At 44.3% G+C, this 16,866-nt stretch overlaps 1 protein-coding gene across 3 annotated transcripts in view; it reads left to right on the top strand.

Annotated features, from left to right (window-relative positions):
* The window catches only part of GPCPD1 (glycerophosphocholine phosphodiesterase 1), a 59,466-nt gene extending 42,906 nt beyond the window's left edge, over positions 1 to 16,560 (top strand). For all 3 annotated transcript variants that reach the window (XM_048500155.1, XM_048500173.1, XM_048500163.1), the window contains exons 13-20: positions 304 to 381; positions 3,820 to 3,859; positions 4,578 to 4,639; positions 4,917 to 4,982; positions 6,873 to 7,009; positions 8,113 to 8,248; positions 8,976 to 9,136; positions 14,903 to 16,560. In XM_048500155.1, the coding sequence (XP_048356112.1) occupies positions 304 to 381; positions 3,820 to 3,859; positions 4,578 to 4,639; positions 4,917 to 4,982; positions 6,873 to 7,009; positions 8,113 to 8,248; positions 8,976 to 9,136; positions 14,903 to 15,092 (870 nt within the window). In that variant the 3' untranslated portion in view covers positions 15,093 to 16,560. The remainder of the gene's footprint in view (positions 1 to 303; positions 382 to 3,819; positions 3,860 to 4,577; positions 4,640 to 4,916; positions 4,983 to 6,872; positions 7,010 to 8,112; positions 8,249 to 8,975; positions 9,137 to 14,902) is intronic.
* The last annotated feature ends 306 nt before the right edge of the window (positions 16,561 to 16,866 follow it).

Genomic DNA, 16,866 nt, shown 5'->3' with positions numbered 1-16,866 from the left:
CACAGCTCAGGGGGCAGAGCTGGGAATCAAACCCGGTTCCTCCAGATTAGATACACGAGCTCTTAACCTCCTACGCCACTGCTGGTTAAGCTAAGGGGAAGGAATGGATACTGCAAGCTCCTAGGCAGCTACGCTAGATGAATGGGGCCGTTGCAAAATAAGGTGTCCTATTGTGAACCCCAGCTATGACAGATTTATGCACATAGAGACTTGTTTTTAGGAACAGAAAATAGGAGAACTTGAATTTGCTTAGAGAGCTTCCAGCTGCTTCTAACCTAATCCTTCTGTCTGTTTGTTTAAAAGAAAGATGAATCTGAGCCACTGGAGCTGTTTGAGATTGCAGTGAAAGAGCTGACATTTGCCCAGCTGCAATTATTAAAGGTAGTGTGCTGAAATGTATTTTGAAAAGGCTTAATCTTAGATACATTTGTGCTTAAAATGTCTCGCCTGCTGTTCAGCCCTGCGCTGGTTGTCAAGGCAGTTAGTGATAACAGCATAAAATACAAATGTTAAACCTCTTAAAACTGGAACAATAAAAGAAATTAATAGAGCTGGATTCGAGTCCAATACCACCTCAGAGACCAACAAGGTTTTTGAGGTAAAAGCTTTCAAGAATCAAAGCTCATTTGCAGAGGTGTATCCGGAGAAAAATCTGAGTTTTCCGCCTCCCCACCCCCGCACCATTTCCCCTAGATTTTGGTCCAGGCTCCATTTCCCTTAGATACGCCTTTGAGAGTATGCATTAGGGAACTTAGGCTGGGGGGGTGGGTGGGGGGTGCTTACTTAAGGCCAGCTAATGAGCTTGTGCAATGGCATATTTGCCTAGGGACGAGGGGTACCCTCTATCCCCGGGCGCCACCAATCTGGTCACATGGGGGGCAAAAAATCGTCCCCCATATGACCAGGAAGACTGCAAGGCAACGGAAGTCCTGCTGCCTTGTCATCTTTGGGCGCCCTCGACCCTGCCCATGTCGTCATCGACATGGGCAGGGTAGAGGATGCCCAGCTGCCACCCCCCCTGCTACCGCCCCCTGCTCCCGGCTGGGCTCCCAACCAGCAGTCCCTTCTGCCCTCCCCTCCAGGGAGGCCAGAAGTGACTGCCATCCCCCAGCCTCCAACACCTGCTTTTATACGCACTGAGGCTAGGGGCGGGGCTACACACCCCTGAGCCCCCGCCCCCAGCCTCAGTGCTTATAAAAGCAGCTCTGAGGCCGAGGGACGGCAGTTGCTTCTGGCCTTCCCAGAGGGAAGGGCAGAAGGGACTGCTGGTTGCCGGCTGGGAGCCCAGCCAGGAGCAGGGTGTCAGCAGCTGGGGGGTGGAGCCCCACCCCACCCCCAAGCGCAGGGAGGGCCCCCGGAGACAATTTTTCTCCAGGCGCCATTTCCCCTGATACGTCTCTGAGCTTGTGTCAGAAATGAGATTTTAACCAGGGATTTCCAAAATTATTTATTAGCCAGGAGAAGAACCGGTTTCTTCTCTGAGCCACACTTCCTTTTCCTGTTCAGTCTTTTCTTTTTTAAGGTTGAACCTGAAAGTGGCCAGTCGCAATCTGGAGGCAATTTGGATCATCCACACTCGGTATTTCCTTTTGCTTCTGCACCCCATTGTCAACCCATTTTCTTGGATGCCCCCCCCCCCCCCTTAGAGAAAGAGACAAGTTACCTAGATCTCCTTCGGACACTCTCTGAAGTGTCCTGAAATCTCTTTCACGAGCGTCCCTCTTCTCTCCCCCCCCTCCCCCTCCCCCCGTTAATGGATAGAACTGCTGTTGTGGTAAATAAGATGGGGAAAGGAGGGAGTGAGGCAGAAGTGAGGTAAGCACCAGGTATACAGGTGAGGGAAGACAATTTGCTGAGGAGGCAGACAAGTGACCACCACCACTCCCCCCAGATCACTGTGTGCGCCCTACGGGATTCTCGCCTGCCTGGCTGTGGATACTCGGAAGCGCAGGGGAGCCAGAACTGCAGAGCCCCCATGACTCCACGCCCAGCCCTGATGTGGGGTGGGGTACTTCCTGCTAGGCCCCGCTCTTGGGACTCAGAGGCTGCCGCGCCCATCCTCCCCCACCTCCTCCTCCGGGATAGGTCTGATGCTGCTCCGCGTACCTTGCTGCAGTCTCCAGCCTGGCCCTCTGCCTGCCTGCCTCTCTGCCTGCCTCTCCTGCAACCCAGCTTGGTTGGCGTGCCCGAGCTCCTGTCCCCTGACCTGCCATCAGCTTCTCAGCTGGCGCAGAAGAAGAGCCTGGGGTGGGGATCTTGGGAGGGGGTGTCAGTGTCCCAAATTTCCCCGTCTGACAGGTCACTGAAACGGGTGCTGAGGGTGGCCCTGGCCTCACCGGGTGGGCTGGTAGGCATGCGGTGTGTGAGGGGTGTGGCCGTGGGGGAGGGCAATTTTCTGCCACCCCACCCGCGACCAAATGGCCTGCACCTGGGGATATGTGACCCACATGTCCCCATGGGCAGTACGCCATGGCTCACTTGGTTAGATACGTGTCACAAAGGGGAGCTTTGACACTTGAAAGCTCGTGCCTCCCAAAATCTTGCCGGTCAATACTGCTACTGGACTCAAATCTGTCTCTTCTACTGCATTCCAACATGGCTATCTTCTGAAGTAATTAATAGTAGCATTATATAAACAGAAGCAGCTTCTGCTGGATGGAGCAGCCTGCCCCAGTTGGCTGTCAAAACAAGAAAGTTCTAACCAACCACCTGACAATCTGAATGGGCTGGGTTTTTGTTGTCTCCATCTGAGAGGAAGTACTAGGATGGTGGTGCTAGTACAGAAGTCCTTCCGTTTTCTTTCCTCGTGGCAACAGCTCTGCCTCAGTGGTTGGAAGAATTCCAAGCATGATCTCTTCAAATGACAGCAGAGTATGGGGGACACTCACCTAGGAGAATGTGTTGTCATAGGTATCCTAGGTTCAAGTCATGTAGAATACCAGATCCAATAACCAGCTTCTTAAATGGAGCCCAAGTAACCACTGGTAATCAATTACCACTGGTAATCAATTCCTTCATTATAAGCTTCATAAGTTATCTCTGGCCAACTTCCAGCCAATCGGTCTTTTGAACCTCTTCTGAACCTGTTGTAATGTTCCAGGCATTCCTGTGTAAAACGTCCAGTCAGGCTGTGAGGTTACCATGATGTGTGCTGGATGTTTTACTTGAGTTGTTCAGGTGAGGATGCAGCTGGCAGAAAGCCCAGAGAAATCACACAGCCTAGAAAACCCTCAACAGCCAGTTGATTCTGGCCCTGAAAGCCTTTGATTATGCATATGCATTTTGCCCACTCCACTAGATTTCTCTGGTTGTTGGAGTCCAAAGAGATTTGAATAGTCACTTGTAGCTTGGCAGCTTGGCTTTTGTACATTCATTGAGCTCTGGATTACTGTCTGCAACTGATCTCTTGGTAGGATACTACTTGTCAGAATAGCAATTGCTCTTGAGCTGTATCACAGGCAGGGCTCGTTTTGTGCACAGAATCTAGCAACTAGGGGCTCGCTTTCTTTCAATGTCAGCAAAAGCACTGCATAGCTCAGGGGTCTGCAACCTGTGGCTCTCCAGATGTTCATGGACTACAATTCCCATCAGCCCCTGCCAGCATGGCCAATTGGTCAGTATTGGCCATGCTGCCAGGGGCTAATGGGAATTGTAGTCCATGAACATCTGGAGAGCCACAGGTTGCAGACCCCTGGCATAGCTTCATCTTGAGTCCTGCATTCGACCTTGCCATTCAGACAACATCTGGGCCTCCCTTGAAAGAACCTACCAGTTCCTGGCAAGCACACTTTTTAAAGCTGATCTGCCTTTTATTTGTAGCTGGCGCATGTGACTGCCTTGAAATCAAAAGACAGCCAAGGTATGTAGAAGTCAGGAAAATCTTTCCTGACCATTACATAGTTGGTTCTGAGCAGCCTAACAGAAGTGCGGCAAGTTAATGTTTCAAGAGGAGCGGGGTGGTGGTGTTTTTTTGCTAAGATATCCCTCTTAATTTGGAAGAGAAAAATGTCTATTTCAGAGATGGTTGCAATGTACTTAAGTTGCCAGTGCTGTATATCCTGTTGTGCTAGTTATACATGCTGTGGGGCAAACGCTTGCAGATTTTGGTATGCAGACACCACATTACAATTTTCACATGATCAAGATCTCTGAGAACAAGATGGTCTGCTGGAACAGTTGGGTAGCTCCCTGTGTACAACCTTCGCTGTACACTGCCTGAGTCAGTGAGTACCAGGTCATTTGGAATGTGGCCAGGGAGGGGGGCTAGGCCTCAGCATAGACACTCTGGGGCTTGCTGGCAAAACCATTGCTGCGAATGATTCATGGACCTGTAGGAGAACAGAGGCTGGATGGCCATCTGTCAGGGGTGCTTTAATCCTGTGTTCCTGCATTGAAGGAGGTTGGACTTGAGGGCCCTTTGGGTCTCGTCCAACTCTATGGTTCTATGAGAATGTAAACAGATCAGTAAGGAGGGCAGCAGTGTCAGAACTCTGTTTAAAAATCCAGAACCTTGACTGCAGTGTGTAGTTCTTTACACACAACTTTGGCTTCAAGGCAACTTTTGCATTTTGTTCTAGAAACATTTAAAGAAGACATAAATGCTCCTTCTGACATGCAACCGTTCCCCTCTCTCCAAACAGTAAGTCGCTTCTGCATCCATTATGTATAATGTAACTTGTGAAATAGCATAGGAGCAATAATAATGAAAACATGGGAGCTGTTTTAGGGTTATTTACACAGTCAGCAAGTGCCTCAAATTGGAGGTACTCTTCGTATGGTAGCACTGTTACGCTAGCAGCTATCTGATGCTGTCACAGCACAATGATCAAAAGGACATATGTTCAGCACAGTGTTTAATTTTTCTTGACCTGTAGTGGTTAATAATATTAGTGACTTTGTAATGGTTTCTCATCCAGGTATTAGAAGCTATTCCTGAAAATGTTGGGTTTAATATAGAAATAAAATGGATCTGTCAGCAAAAGGTAAGTAACAATCTTCTTAATGTGCTTCTTAGCCGAGTGCTTGCATCTGCTTTCTTTATTCCACTATTTAAGTTATAGATCCTAACTAGACCAACTACTGTGCTTCTGTCTCTCTTAATTCTTTTATCATCGGTGCATGTGAACCTAATCTGGCGTAGCTTTCCCAGTGAGGATTTTTGGGTTTGTTTGTTTTTTGCCTTTCCAGTATGTGGCTTGTGGAACTAAAGCTACGGGACTCATCCTGAAAATGTGGACATGCAGTTTCTTGATAACCCTGTTCAAAGGAGAGCCATAATGCTCGCCAGGTTTAATGTTATGCCTTCTGCCTTGTTACATGGCAGATTTAATAAGCAAGAAAAGACTAAAAGATTGTGCCCATGTATAGATGGCTCAATTGAATCTCTGGCCCACCAATTACTTTATTGTCTCAGATTCAAGGAAATCAGATCCAAGTATGTGAATCTCACTCCTTTACATTTACCCGATCTCCCCAATTTAATTAGATTACACTACTTGTTGGACAACCCTGATCCTTCTCTCTGTATGACAGTGGCAGACTTTCTCCTGGAAATTATTAAATGCCAGTAGATTTCCTTCGTCCTAACACGTATATCCTGTATTGTATATGCTTTTTAATCTTTTTTATCATTGTTGTACTGCTGTCTATGCCAATAAAGGCTTGCTTCGCTTCACATGCAGTTTCACAGAATGTCAGTGTTTGAAGGGACTGACAGCTGTTAACAAAATATTTATTTTCTCACGTTTCTAAAATCTACGTTCTTCTTGTTCAGATGGAACCAAAGGTTACCCACAGTGGCATGACAATAAGGCCATTAAAAAGTACAGCAGCTTTCCAGCCTTTCCAGCTCATTCACCTCTTAGCAGTTCTCTTTTGCAAAGCTTTCTGAAAATCATAGGGCAGGGTGGGGGCATTGCTGACCACCCCCGCAAGTGGCTCCATAGAAGCCAGGCAGCAGCAGAGAAAGCTCAAGAGCAGGAAGCTGTAGATCTCACACCTGCTGGCATGATGAGATGAACAGGATAGACCGGTGGAGCCGCCATACTGGTTCCTATTAGGAGAGCAGGTCATTGACCCCTTCACAGACTGCTGTAGTCGCAGAGGCATACCGCCTATAGGGACATGGGGTCACCCATGTCCCCGGGCACCACGAAGCCCCCCCCCCCCATCCTCCTGGGCCTCTGTGCAGGCTGACTTTTGAAAGTTGGCTTGCAGGGAGGGCAGGAGTGGGGCCACACCCCAAACCCCACCCCTGAGTGCATGGGGGCACCCAGAGAAGGAGTTGTCGCCAGGCGCCATTTCCCCCCGATAACGCCTCTGTGTAGTCGAATCAGGCCATAATGTGTTGGCAGGCGACCTATAAATAAGTGCCTGCAAAGCAAATGGATCTGGATGACTCCAGCAAAAAAAACCCAAGCCACTTTCTGGTGGAGAGAGTAACTTTTAAAAAGTCCCATAATATCCAAACAAGTTGACTTGGTGGAAAACTCCTGTGTAGGAGCAAATATTAAAGTCCAAGACTGTGTTCTTAACCTTTAAGTAATTTTGGATATTTTAGCTTCCACACCATCTAACACTGTAGTGCCCCACAGTAGGAGGGAAGATTCCTTCAAGCATTCAGCTTTTATCTCTGGCAGAGTATATAAGTGATATGTGATAATTCTGTGGCCAGCATGATTCGGCCCATGATGAATTTGCTGGGTCATAGGGTTTTGTGTTGTACTGGAACTGGGGATCATAGAGACCTCTCTTAAACATAGTTGTACAGGAACTGGGAAACTTTTGTATATAAAATGTACAGCTTAATCTTGAGGTGTCCTTGGTTAGCCACAAATTTATGCTAAATAACTAAGAAGTGTATTGTTTTTCAGGATGGGGTGTGGGACGGTAATCTTTCGACTTACTTTGACATGAACGTCTTCCTAGATATTATTTTGAAAACTGTTCTAATAAAGGCGGGAACAAGGAGGGTTCTATTTTCTTCATTTGATGCAGACATCTGTACAATGTGAGTAAAAAATACTTTTGGAATGTGTCAGATGTGGAGCATTTTGCTTGGTGTTTTGAATAATCTGATTCCCCACCTACGGTGAATCAGATATTTCATTTTGACCCTATTCTTGTTGGCGGCATTTTTCAGTAGTCATCGCTGATTCTTAAAACTCCTGTGGTTGTGTGAGAGTGTGAACCACTCTAGGTTTCAGTGAGATATCTCAGACAGAGAGAAAATGTTTATTGGCATATACCAATGAGAACCATAATCACATTTGGTGAATTTGGTGTTGGGAAGAATCTTGCCGTGTGGGATTCTTGGTTGCTTCTTCCATAAGTGTTTTACTGTTGAAGAAGCAAGCAGCTTTTCAGATTAAGATGCTGTCTGCCTCTTTACATTACGAGCATCTGTGACAAAGTATTAATTGAAATCTCTGCCTGCTTCTGTTCTATTGGGCAGTCCAACCTTGGTAGAATTCTCAGTTGGATTCTCGGATCTTCCTAGCAATGCAAAGATGATTTTCCTGCTCAACAATCCCGAGGCTGAAATAACAGAAATCGCAGCCAAATTTTTGCTACGTGTTTTGAATTAGGTTCCCTTGGATGCTGACCGCATTACTTTTACTGTTCTCTGCTGGATTTACTCTTTACTCTCCCTGTGTGGTATATGCCTAATAAAGGTCTCTGAATCTGAATCTATTGGGCAGTGTGTTGTCAGCTGTAAGTAAAACAATGTTGTGCCATAATTAGTTCTTTGCATTTGGTAAAATTCAAACAATCATGATCGCATCCAAGGGACTTGTTGCCTTCTGTAAGATGCTTCAATACTGCTGAAAATGTCAGCTGCCCCCAAAAAAGACTCAGGGGCGGCCAAAGCATATAGGGGGTTTCTTGCAAAAAAACAACAACTACCCTCTCTTCTGTCCCCAGAAATTATTGGCCTCTGAATACATACCGTACATTATGAAGGACAGAAAGATGAAGTTTAAGTTTGTAATTTCTTTTTCCCCCCCTGTAAACTAATTGCAATTTAGGAATACTGGATATTTGTCCATGTTAAGAATTATATTTAGAAACTTTGCTGTCTGAGGCTGTAACTTTGTTCAAATGCTCTTACAGGGTCAGGCAGAAACAAAATAAATATCCCATATTGTTTCTAACTCAAGGAAAATGTGAAACTTATCCAGAACTGATGGATCTCAGATGTCGTACGACGTCTATTGCTATAAACTTTGCACGATTTGAAAATATCCTGGTAAGTCATAAAGCATTTTTACCAATAATTTTTTTTCTAAAATAGGGTTTTACCCAATATGTTGTTTCCTTTTCTGCAACAAAATGCTAGGAATTTATTATACTCTTTCAGTGAAGAGAGAGAGAGGTTTGGATTTATACCCCATCTTTCTCTCCTGTAAGGAGAGTCAAGGTGGCTTACAAGCCCCTTTTCCTTCCTCTCCCCGCAATAGACACCTTGTGAGGTAGTTGGGGCTGCGAAAGTTCTGAAGAACTGTGACTAGCCCAAGATCACCCAGCAGGAGTGTAGGAGTGTGGAAACACATCTGGTTCACCAGATAAGCCTCTGCCTAGGAATCAAACCAGGTTCTCCAGATTAGAATCCACCTGCTCTTAACCACTACACCATGCTGATTTTAAGCATTCATATACTATGTATTGTTGAAGGTTTTCACGGCCGGAATCACTGGAATGTTGTGTGGTTTCTGGGCTGTATGGCCGTGTTCTAGCAGCATTCTCTCCTGACGTTTCGCCTGCATCTGTGGCTGGCATCTTCAGAGGATCCTCTGAAGATGCCAGCTACAGATGCAGGCGAAAGGTCAGGAGAAAATGCTACTAGAACACGGCCATACAGCCCGGAAACCACACCCCACATTTATATACTGTTAAATTCATTTAGCCATTGTAATGGTTGATCCTTGCACAGTGTCTTAAGTATATGTTTAGAGAGTTTTATATTTTGTTTTCAGGGAATCAATGCACATACAGAAGAGTTACTACAGGATCTATCATTTATCAATGAGGCACTTTCTAAAGGCTTGGTTGTCTTCTGCTGGGGCGATGAAGCAAATGACCCAGAGAACAGGAAAAAACTGAGAGAACATGGAGTTCATGGTCTGATCTATGACAGGTATTGCAGTATATGTATATATATTGTATTCTGTCTTCAGTGGACATTTTGCTGCCATCTGAATACACAGTTAAGGCCCACGGTGACTTGGAATAAGAACTTTAAACACTTCGTTTTGCGGGGCCAGTGTGGCCAAAAACTTAGATTTGTCTGCCTGTTCAATATCCTTACTAAATCAACCAACCAGCAAAGAATTGCTGTTCTGTATGTTGATTTTCCTAATGGTGATTTCAGAGGATCCTGTGTTACACTCCTTTTCCTCGCACTGCTGTTGGCTTCAGGAATTTGCTTGTTACATATGGTCCTACGCTGGAAAGTGGAATAAACTTTCTCAGGAAATGGTGCTATGTACGGTAACAAAGGACTTCCTTCGACATTTTAATAAAATCTAAGCAGGAAGCTCTCTGTGTGGAAAGCCTGCTCTTATGAGAAGACTAGGTAGCATTTATTTAGCTCTTAGCATTATCTTGTTTGTAATCTTTACAAATAATCTCCAGTAGGTTAGTGTTCTCATGTTGCGGATGAGATGGAGGTGCTCTGAAGCATAGAGTGACTGCCCAAGGCCATGTGAATCTGTGGCATGCTGGCCTTCCTGTTTTGTAGCTTAGAGACTCTTAGCCACTGGTGCTAAATGACTCATGCGCATTTCCTTTTGAGTGAGAGCAGAGGAGAATGGATTGTTGTGGCAAACAACTGCTTTAGAATTGGGTGAGTCATTGCTGCAGAGAAAACAACTGATTAATTTTCAAACAGTAGTGACTCTGGGAATGAAAAGCAACTCAGCTTTTATTCGTCAAAGTATGATCTAACTAGAGACCTCTTTGCTCCATTGACTTAATGAGCATACAGTTGTGGGCCGCAACACCCCCCCTGGAAAACTGCATAAAATTCAAGATGCAAAGATCACTACAAGATGTCACGTGAGAGATTGCCGTAAACATGCTTTTCACCACAGTTCTTTTACTGCAGATTTAATTTTAAGAAAAAAATTGTGTTCATTTATTTTATTGAACAGTTTATTTCATTAAAATTCTCATTTACAGCACTTTTTCATGCTGACCCGCAATGTACCGAAACTTCAGTTGGGAAAGTTGTGATGTGGAAGGGACAACTGTAGAAGGCATTTCTCCCCCCATCCCCCAACTAGCACATTCTCTGGAAAAATAACCCCTGTAATCAAAGGTGTTGATTCTCAGAGCGTTGCTTTGGTTTGTGGGTTCCCTCCTCCCCTGCTGGTATGGGGCAAAGGAGATAATTTTGGTTCTCAGTTGAGATCTGTGTTGGAGTTTGGTCCCTCTGTTCCAGACAGTCTTTTTGATATTCTAGATTTTGATATACTAGATTTATATGGGATGCTAGATTTATATGGGATGCTATTTGTAAAACTTTTGTATACTAGTTTTTTTTTAATTTAAATAGTCAAAGTGGTTTTAGGCCAAAATATAGCTAAAACATGGTAAAATACTTTACCATCTGAGATCAAGACCCTGTGGGATATAGCAAAGTTCTGCAGGGCCTTAAAAATGGAAATGTTCCACCAAGCGTTTGATTAAGTCAGCTGGGATTCGACATCAATCTGGCACCTCTCCTTTCTCCCTCTCCCTCCTGCTCCCTCCCCCTCCTTTTCCCCTCTTCCCCACTTTTTTGCTTTCCACCCCCCCCCCCTTTTTTTCTCCTTCCCCTTCTTTTCTTCTTCCCCCTTGATATATCAGGAACTAGGAAATAAGGGGAAAATCTCTTTGGAGTTCATGAGTTGGAGTGAAAGAAGGTTCTTTCGAAAATTATATTCGGAAAGCCCAAAGTTTTATATCACAAAGTTGTGGATTTAAATGTTAGGTTTTATACTGATATGTATCACTATTGGATGAAATATTGGTTGTTTGTGTATTGTACTATAATGATGCTGTTCGCCACCCTGAGCTCGGTTTTTCAGGGTTGGGCGGGCTATAAATCCAAAATAACATTTTTTAAAAAATTTAAAACAGTAACATTTCCATAGCACAGAGTAGCAAGCTGAAGTATGTTTGCAGTTTAGGACCAGTTTATCCATATTGAATGATACATAGAAAAGGGAAATCTTATAACAATGAGGACACTTACCACAGGTGGCAAACTCACGACCCTCCAGATGTTATGGACTACAGTTCCCATCATCCCCTGCCAGCATGATGCTGGCAGGATGATGGGAACGGTAGTCCATAACATTTGGAGGGCTGCGATTAGACATTTAAAAGTCAGCTTTTGTGCTGAAATGAGCTGGAAACATCTATTTAGCATATTCCTTTTGTAGAGTATCTTTGTTCTTGACAGCCTATGTTTAATTTCTTAAAAATCTTTTTTCTGTTAAGATCAAGATCCCTGTGACCCAGGAATAACAGTTTGAGTTTTCAGTGCACAGAGATTGCTCGTCAGTTGCCCAACGAGTGGTGGAATCAGTGGAGGAATTCCCTAATTTGAGACCCCAGCACTTTGTTAATTCTTTGTACTCTGCCCAAAAAAGAACCATATGCAAAATGACCTCGGGCCTTAGGGAAAAGTTTATCAATTAAATCCTCTTCAGGGAAGAGTTTTGAATGTTCACGCCAGTTTTTGGTTAGGCAAGGAAGGATCTCCCCTTCTGAGGAATTCCTTGAAATATGGGCAACATTCACAGTTGGCTGTAGTAAAGGTGATCCATTTCCAATGGAAGGTATATAACATCGTACATTTCTTTTTTAGTATTCTGAATTTTTACCTTTTTAGATTCCCTGTTAGCTTATTTGTGTATGCATAGAAGAAAAACTGTTATTTTGGTTTTGAGAGATTTTCTGCGTTATTTCCCCCTTATGTGCTGACTTCATTGTGCTATGGAAGAGACCTTGAGGAGGGGAAGATGGAAAGCTTTGTGTTACTCCACACATGCACACAGGCTTGTAATCAAGGGAGAATTATGGGATGGCCTAGGGCCGTGGTGGCGGACCCATGGCACTCCAGATGTTCATGAACTACAATTCCCATCAGCCCCTGCCAGCATGGCCGATTGGCCATTCTGGCAGGGGCTGATGGGAATTGTAGTCCACGAACATCTGGAGTGCCATAGGTTTGCCACCACTGGCCTAGAGTGACCATCAGACAATACCAGAATTTTTTTTAAAAAAAGCTTTTTATTAGTTTCAGAATAATCTTCTCAATACAAACACTGAATACAGATTTGACAATGTTAAGACAAATCCACCAACAAAGAGAACCCATAATACACAACAGGAGAGAATAAAAATTAAAAATTAAATTAAGAATGAATAATAAGCCTTAAAAAGGAAAATGGAAATTAAAAAAAACACACATACACACATAACAAACCCTACACTCACATATCTACCGTGTTTCCCTGAATATAAGACAGTGTCTTATATTAATTTTTGCTCCCAAAGATGCGCTATGTCTTATTTTCAGGGGATGTCTTATTTTTCTGTGTTCTGTTCGTCGGGCATGCTTCCAAACAAAAACTTTGCTGTGTCTTACTTTCGGGGGATGCCTTATATTTCGCACTTCAGCAAAACATCTATGTCTTATTTTTAGGGATGTCTTATATTCGGGGAAACTGGGTAACATAACTTCATACTTTCATAACATTTATATAACATTTTATATACTGAGAGCTTCCCCATTGTAACAGCTGACCCTAACAAAAAATGTAAACCAAGGTAAGTATCTTAAGTCAGATACCATTCTTCTGGTTTTGTGATTAATTCATAATATTTTCTCATTTCCATTGTATTACACATTTTCCAATTTTTTTTACGAACAAATAAGAACAAGATCCCTCATTTTATGGTTCTTTTCCAGGTATAGACAATACCAAAATTTCTAGGTGGTGGCAGTTATCAGCACATAGGCATGTGCAGCACATTTAGGAATCTGTAACAGTTTCCACAGTACGACGTAGATGAGTAAAGGAGTGCAGCCCTACAAGCACTCGGCATATGTACAATAAATCTCTTCTGTCTACTGGCCAACATGAATACATGTACGCAGTCTGGGATCAGTTCCTGGAAGCCTGAAGATTAAACTTCAGATTTCCTTTCATGTTTCAGCAAAGGTGATAAAATCCTTACATTGGCTGTACAACAACTAGCAGTTCTAGTTTAATCCTTTCCCACGGTTTGCATGAATGAGTTTCTGTTTTGCAGGGATCAGAAGTTTTGCTTCAGGCATGGGCAGATCCATCCAGGGCTTACTACGTTTGCCATTTACTGCACGAGTTCCCAGTTCAATAGCAGCTGCATGTGTTGTTAAAACACAGGATGCTGTGTGGTCATATAGGAAGTGTGGGTCCCTCAACCTTCCTGCTTTACAGGGAAAGGGTCTGTGATGACTAAGATATTCTCTGCCCAGCAGAGGCGTAGGGAGGGAAAATGGCACCAGAAGCAAAAGCTGCCCCAGCGCTCCATTTACCTTAGGCAGTGGCGGTCCTGGGCAACCTGGCGGGGCTGGGCTTGGTGGGGCCGAGGGGTGCCCAGCGTTGGCCCTGCCAGGCTGCTCGTTCAGCCAGCTGATCCTTCACCAGCTGGATGAGCAGCTTGGTGGGGTGGGGGCGAGGGGGGGGGAAGGAGGAGGGGCGTGGGGGTGATTTTCTGCCCCCTTCCACGTGCCATGAACGGCAGCCGCCTGGGGCATTTGTCCCCAGGCCGCCCCGTGGAAGCTCCGCCTCTGTTGCCCACCCTGCAGTGGCTGGAATGGGATGTTGTCTATGGAACTCCAGCTTTTGGACATTGCTGGTGAAGCACTGAAGTTAGAGCTCATGGTGGTGCTGCAATGCTTTCTGAACCTAGAATACCATGAGTGACTGATAGTTTGGAGGAGCACAAGGAAGCTGTTGATGAAAAGTTATAACACTTTTGATTTAGGAGGTAAAGCAATTGTCAGCTGTGGAATAAGTTCTGTAGGCAGGCAATTAACTAGTATTGTCCCTGACTCATGGATTACTTTTCCTCTAGACATCCGCCAGATCTTCCACTTCCAAATGATGGAACAGGTTTGTACTTGGTCCTCATAATACCTTTTTAAAGTATTCTATAATCAGTCTGAAGTGAGATCCAAGTACGTCCTTGTCCCTGCAGCTCTGCCTTTGTCCTTTTTTTGATACTTGGAATGCTTCAATTTGGAAGCAAAGGATTGGATCCCTAGTGCTAACCCCCACCCCCCCCGGCAGCTGACCTCAAACTCATCCTTTTCCCAGGCTATATTTGGAGGTGCCCCCAGGAACAACACTTTGAGCAGGTGGGCAGGTCACTCTCCACAGAAGGAATCTAAGCCAAAATACAACTTGCATTATATCTGGGACTTTCTTACATGTAGGAGTTGAAATTGCTTTAGAGCTTGGCTTGCAACTGAAAAATTCCTGCATCATGTGTCAATGCTTGCATCCTGATATTTGTAACTTGGTAACTTTACTGCCCTGTGATTCAGAGTATAGACAGAAACACCAACAGTTCATAATGTGTTGACATGGTTGCCTTGAAACTCTGATGTGGTGGTGTGCCGGATACTGTGTTTTTAGAATCGTCATTGGTTGATGCACTTAAGGATATTATAAAAATGGTGTTGTGTTTTCAAGTTGAGTTTGACATTTGCCCCTAGCATTCTCTTAAGTCAAGATGAGGTTGTGTTATTCTTAAGAAATTTAGTGAAAAGCCAACCTATACTATTATATTATTGCAAATAGCATTTTGCTCTAGATGGCTTGGCATTTACAGACCCTTTTTCTGCATGTGTCGTCCGTCTTAGGATTTATGACTGGATGCCTGAACAGCCAAATATATTCCAGACTGAGCAGCTGGAACGACTGAAGAAGGAGGTACCGGAGCTGAAAAGTTGCATTTGTCCCACTGTTAGCCACTTCAGTGCTGCGGGTCTATGTCGATGTCGCACTGGCTCCCTAAAACCAAGAATGGCAGAGAGCACAGAGAGTCTCTAACTGTCCTCATGCTGAACAGAAAACTGCTTGAGGAGTACATTCGCCATTCTTTCCACGGAACAAAGCTACTAATGCCTTGCCTGTTCTTGTCTCCCGATGAAGCAATAACACGTGGTCCACAGTAGTAAATTAAAGAGCTGTTGCTGGTTTGTCCAATCACGCTAGGACGCTTGGTCAGTGGTAATCATTGGTTTGTCTTCTCATTTAGTCGGAGCTGATCAACTTTGAGATGAAATCTGTGTACTGTAATGCACCAATCTGATTTCTGAGCAATCCAAAGTGCAATAGCTGCATGTTGCTAGGATCTGAATTGCCAAATGTCCATGTGCAAATGAATTAACTCCAAGACTAGCAGTGAAAACTGTATACTGTATAAAACTTAGTCTGCAGGAAGAGGACCTCCAATGCATGCATTTGCACTGATGCATGCATCTATGCGTATGTATGCCATCACATTGCACAACTGCAGTTAAGTCTATTTTTCTTTCCCCACTGCCTGCAGGTTATTGCTATCTGTGTGTTTGTGTTGTGGTTTTTTTGTGGTGGTTCTTTTTTCTCCATTATATATTGCAATGAATGACGTAGTGTCTGTGTATTAGCTTACAGGTGAAAAGTTCCTTTTCTTCCCTGTGTTTTTTGTATCCAGATTTTGCTGAAGCTTTGAAGATTGTAAATCACTATATACCAAATTGCCAGCATCTGACCTTAGGGTTTTTTAAAAAAAAGTATCATTGTACTTAATGGAGCAGATATGCAGGACATGAGCCAGTAAGTACTACGCATGAAGCGCACTCGGCAGCAGTCCTTGTGCACTTGTGGTGCTAATAAGATGCAAGGGCATTAAAGGGCTGAACGAAAGTGCTGCGTCGTTGCTGCTGGAAAACCATATGCTTCTATGTGTAGGCAGTTAAAAAGAGGCTCGGGCATCTTATTATCTTTGTCTGGCCACTAATAGATGTGTGTGTTGAAAGCTAGATTTGATTGTTAAGCACGTAATAGGCTCTTGAACTTTAACCACTGGCCTCTGTATACTAGGTATAACTTATTCAGAAATTATGGTCTAGACTATCTTGTGTTCGCCTGTCCTTAAAAACCCGCATTCCCCACTCCTCAACCCCGGGACAGCAGACAATTGAAGCCTGATAATCTGTAACTTTTTACAAAGTGTTAAGCGCATAATGAAATTGAAAAAGTATTTATTTTTTTTCTCCGCCTGTTGCAAATCAACCAGTTGAAACAATACACTTGTATGATATGAATCTTGTCACTGCTACACACAGCTGATTGTATAAGAGTTCAATAAATGCAAGTCTGCATCTGTGTGCTCGGTTTGTAGTGCTGAATTGTTTGGGAGAGATGATAGGACTGTTTCCACTCATTTCTTCTTTTCCCTTGTGTAACCAGCACACTCTTAAGGTCTCTGGGAACTATCTTTAGTTTAAAAATAAAGTGCGTTTTATACCTAAAATTCAGTCTTAGCTCTGCTTTTTGCTTTCTTCCTAACACAGAGGTGTGAAACATGCTAACTGGGGGCCGGGCCAGATCGGGAGTGAGGGCAGGGATTGCTTCAGCTGGCTCATGGGGCTGATAAACCCTCTCAAGGCAGCCACCCACCCTGCTGCAGGCTTGCCTGTCCAGGCACCCCCTCGGTGCAGTTCTGGGGCCAAGCGAGGCAGCCAACCCCCTCTCCCGCAGGGCCTGGCTCGACCAAGTCATATTGATGTCACATCTAGCCCTCCTACAAAGCGTTTGACACCCTTGCTCTAACAGTTTG

The sequence above is a fragment of the Sphaerodactylus townsendi genome, linkage group LG01 (genome assembly GCF_021028975.2).
Source record: "Sphaerodactylus townsendi isolate TG3544 linkage group LG01, MPM_Stown_v2.3, whole genome shotgun sequence".
NCBI classification, from domain to species: domain Eukaryota; kingdom Metazoa; phylum Chordata; class Lepidosauria; order Squamata; family Sphaerodactylidae; genus Sphaerodactylus; species Sphaerodactylus townsendi.
Note: the sequence above shows the minus strand (reverse complement) of the source record. Positions and strands in the feature narration are given on the sequence as shown.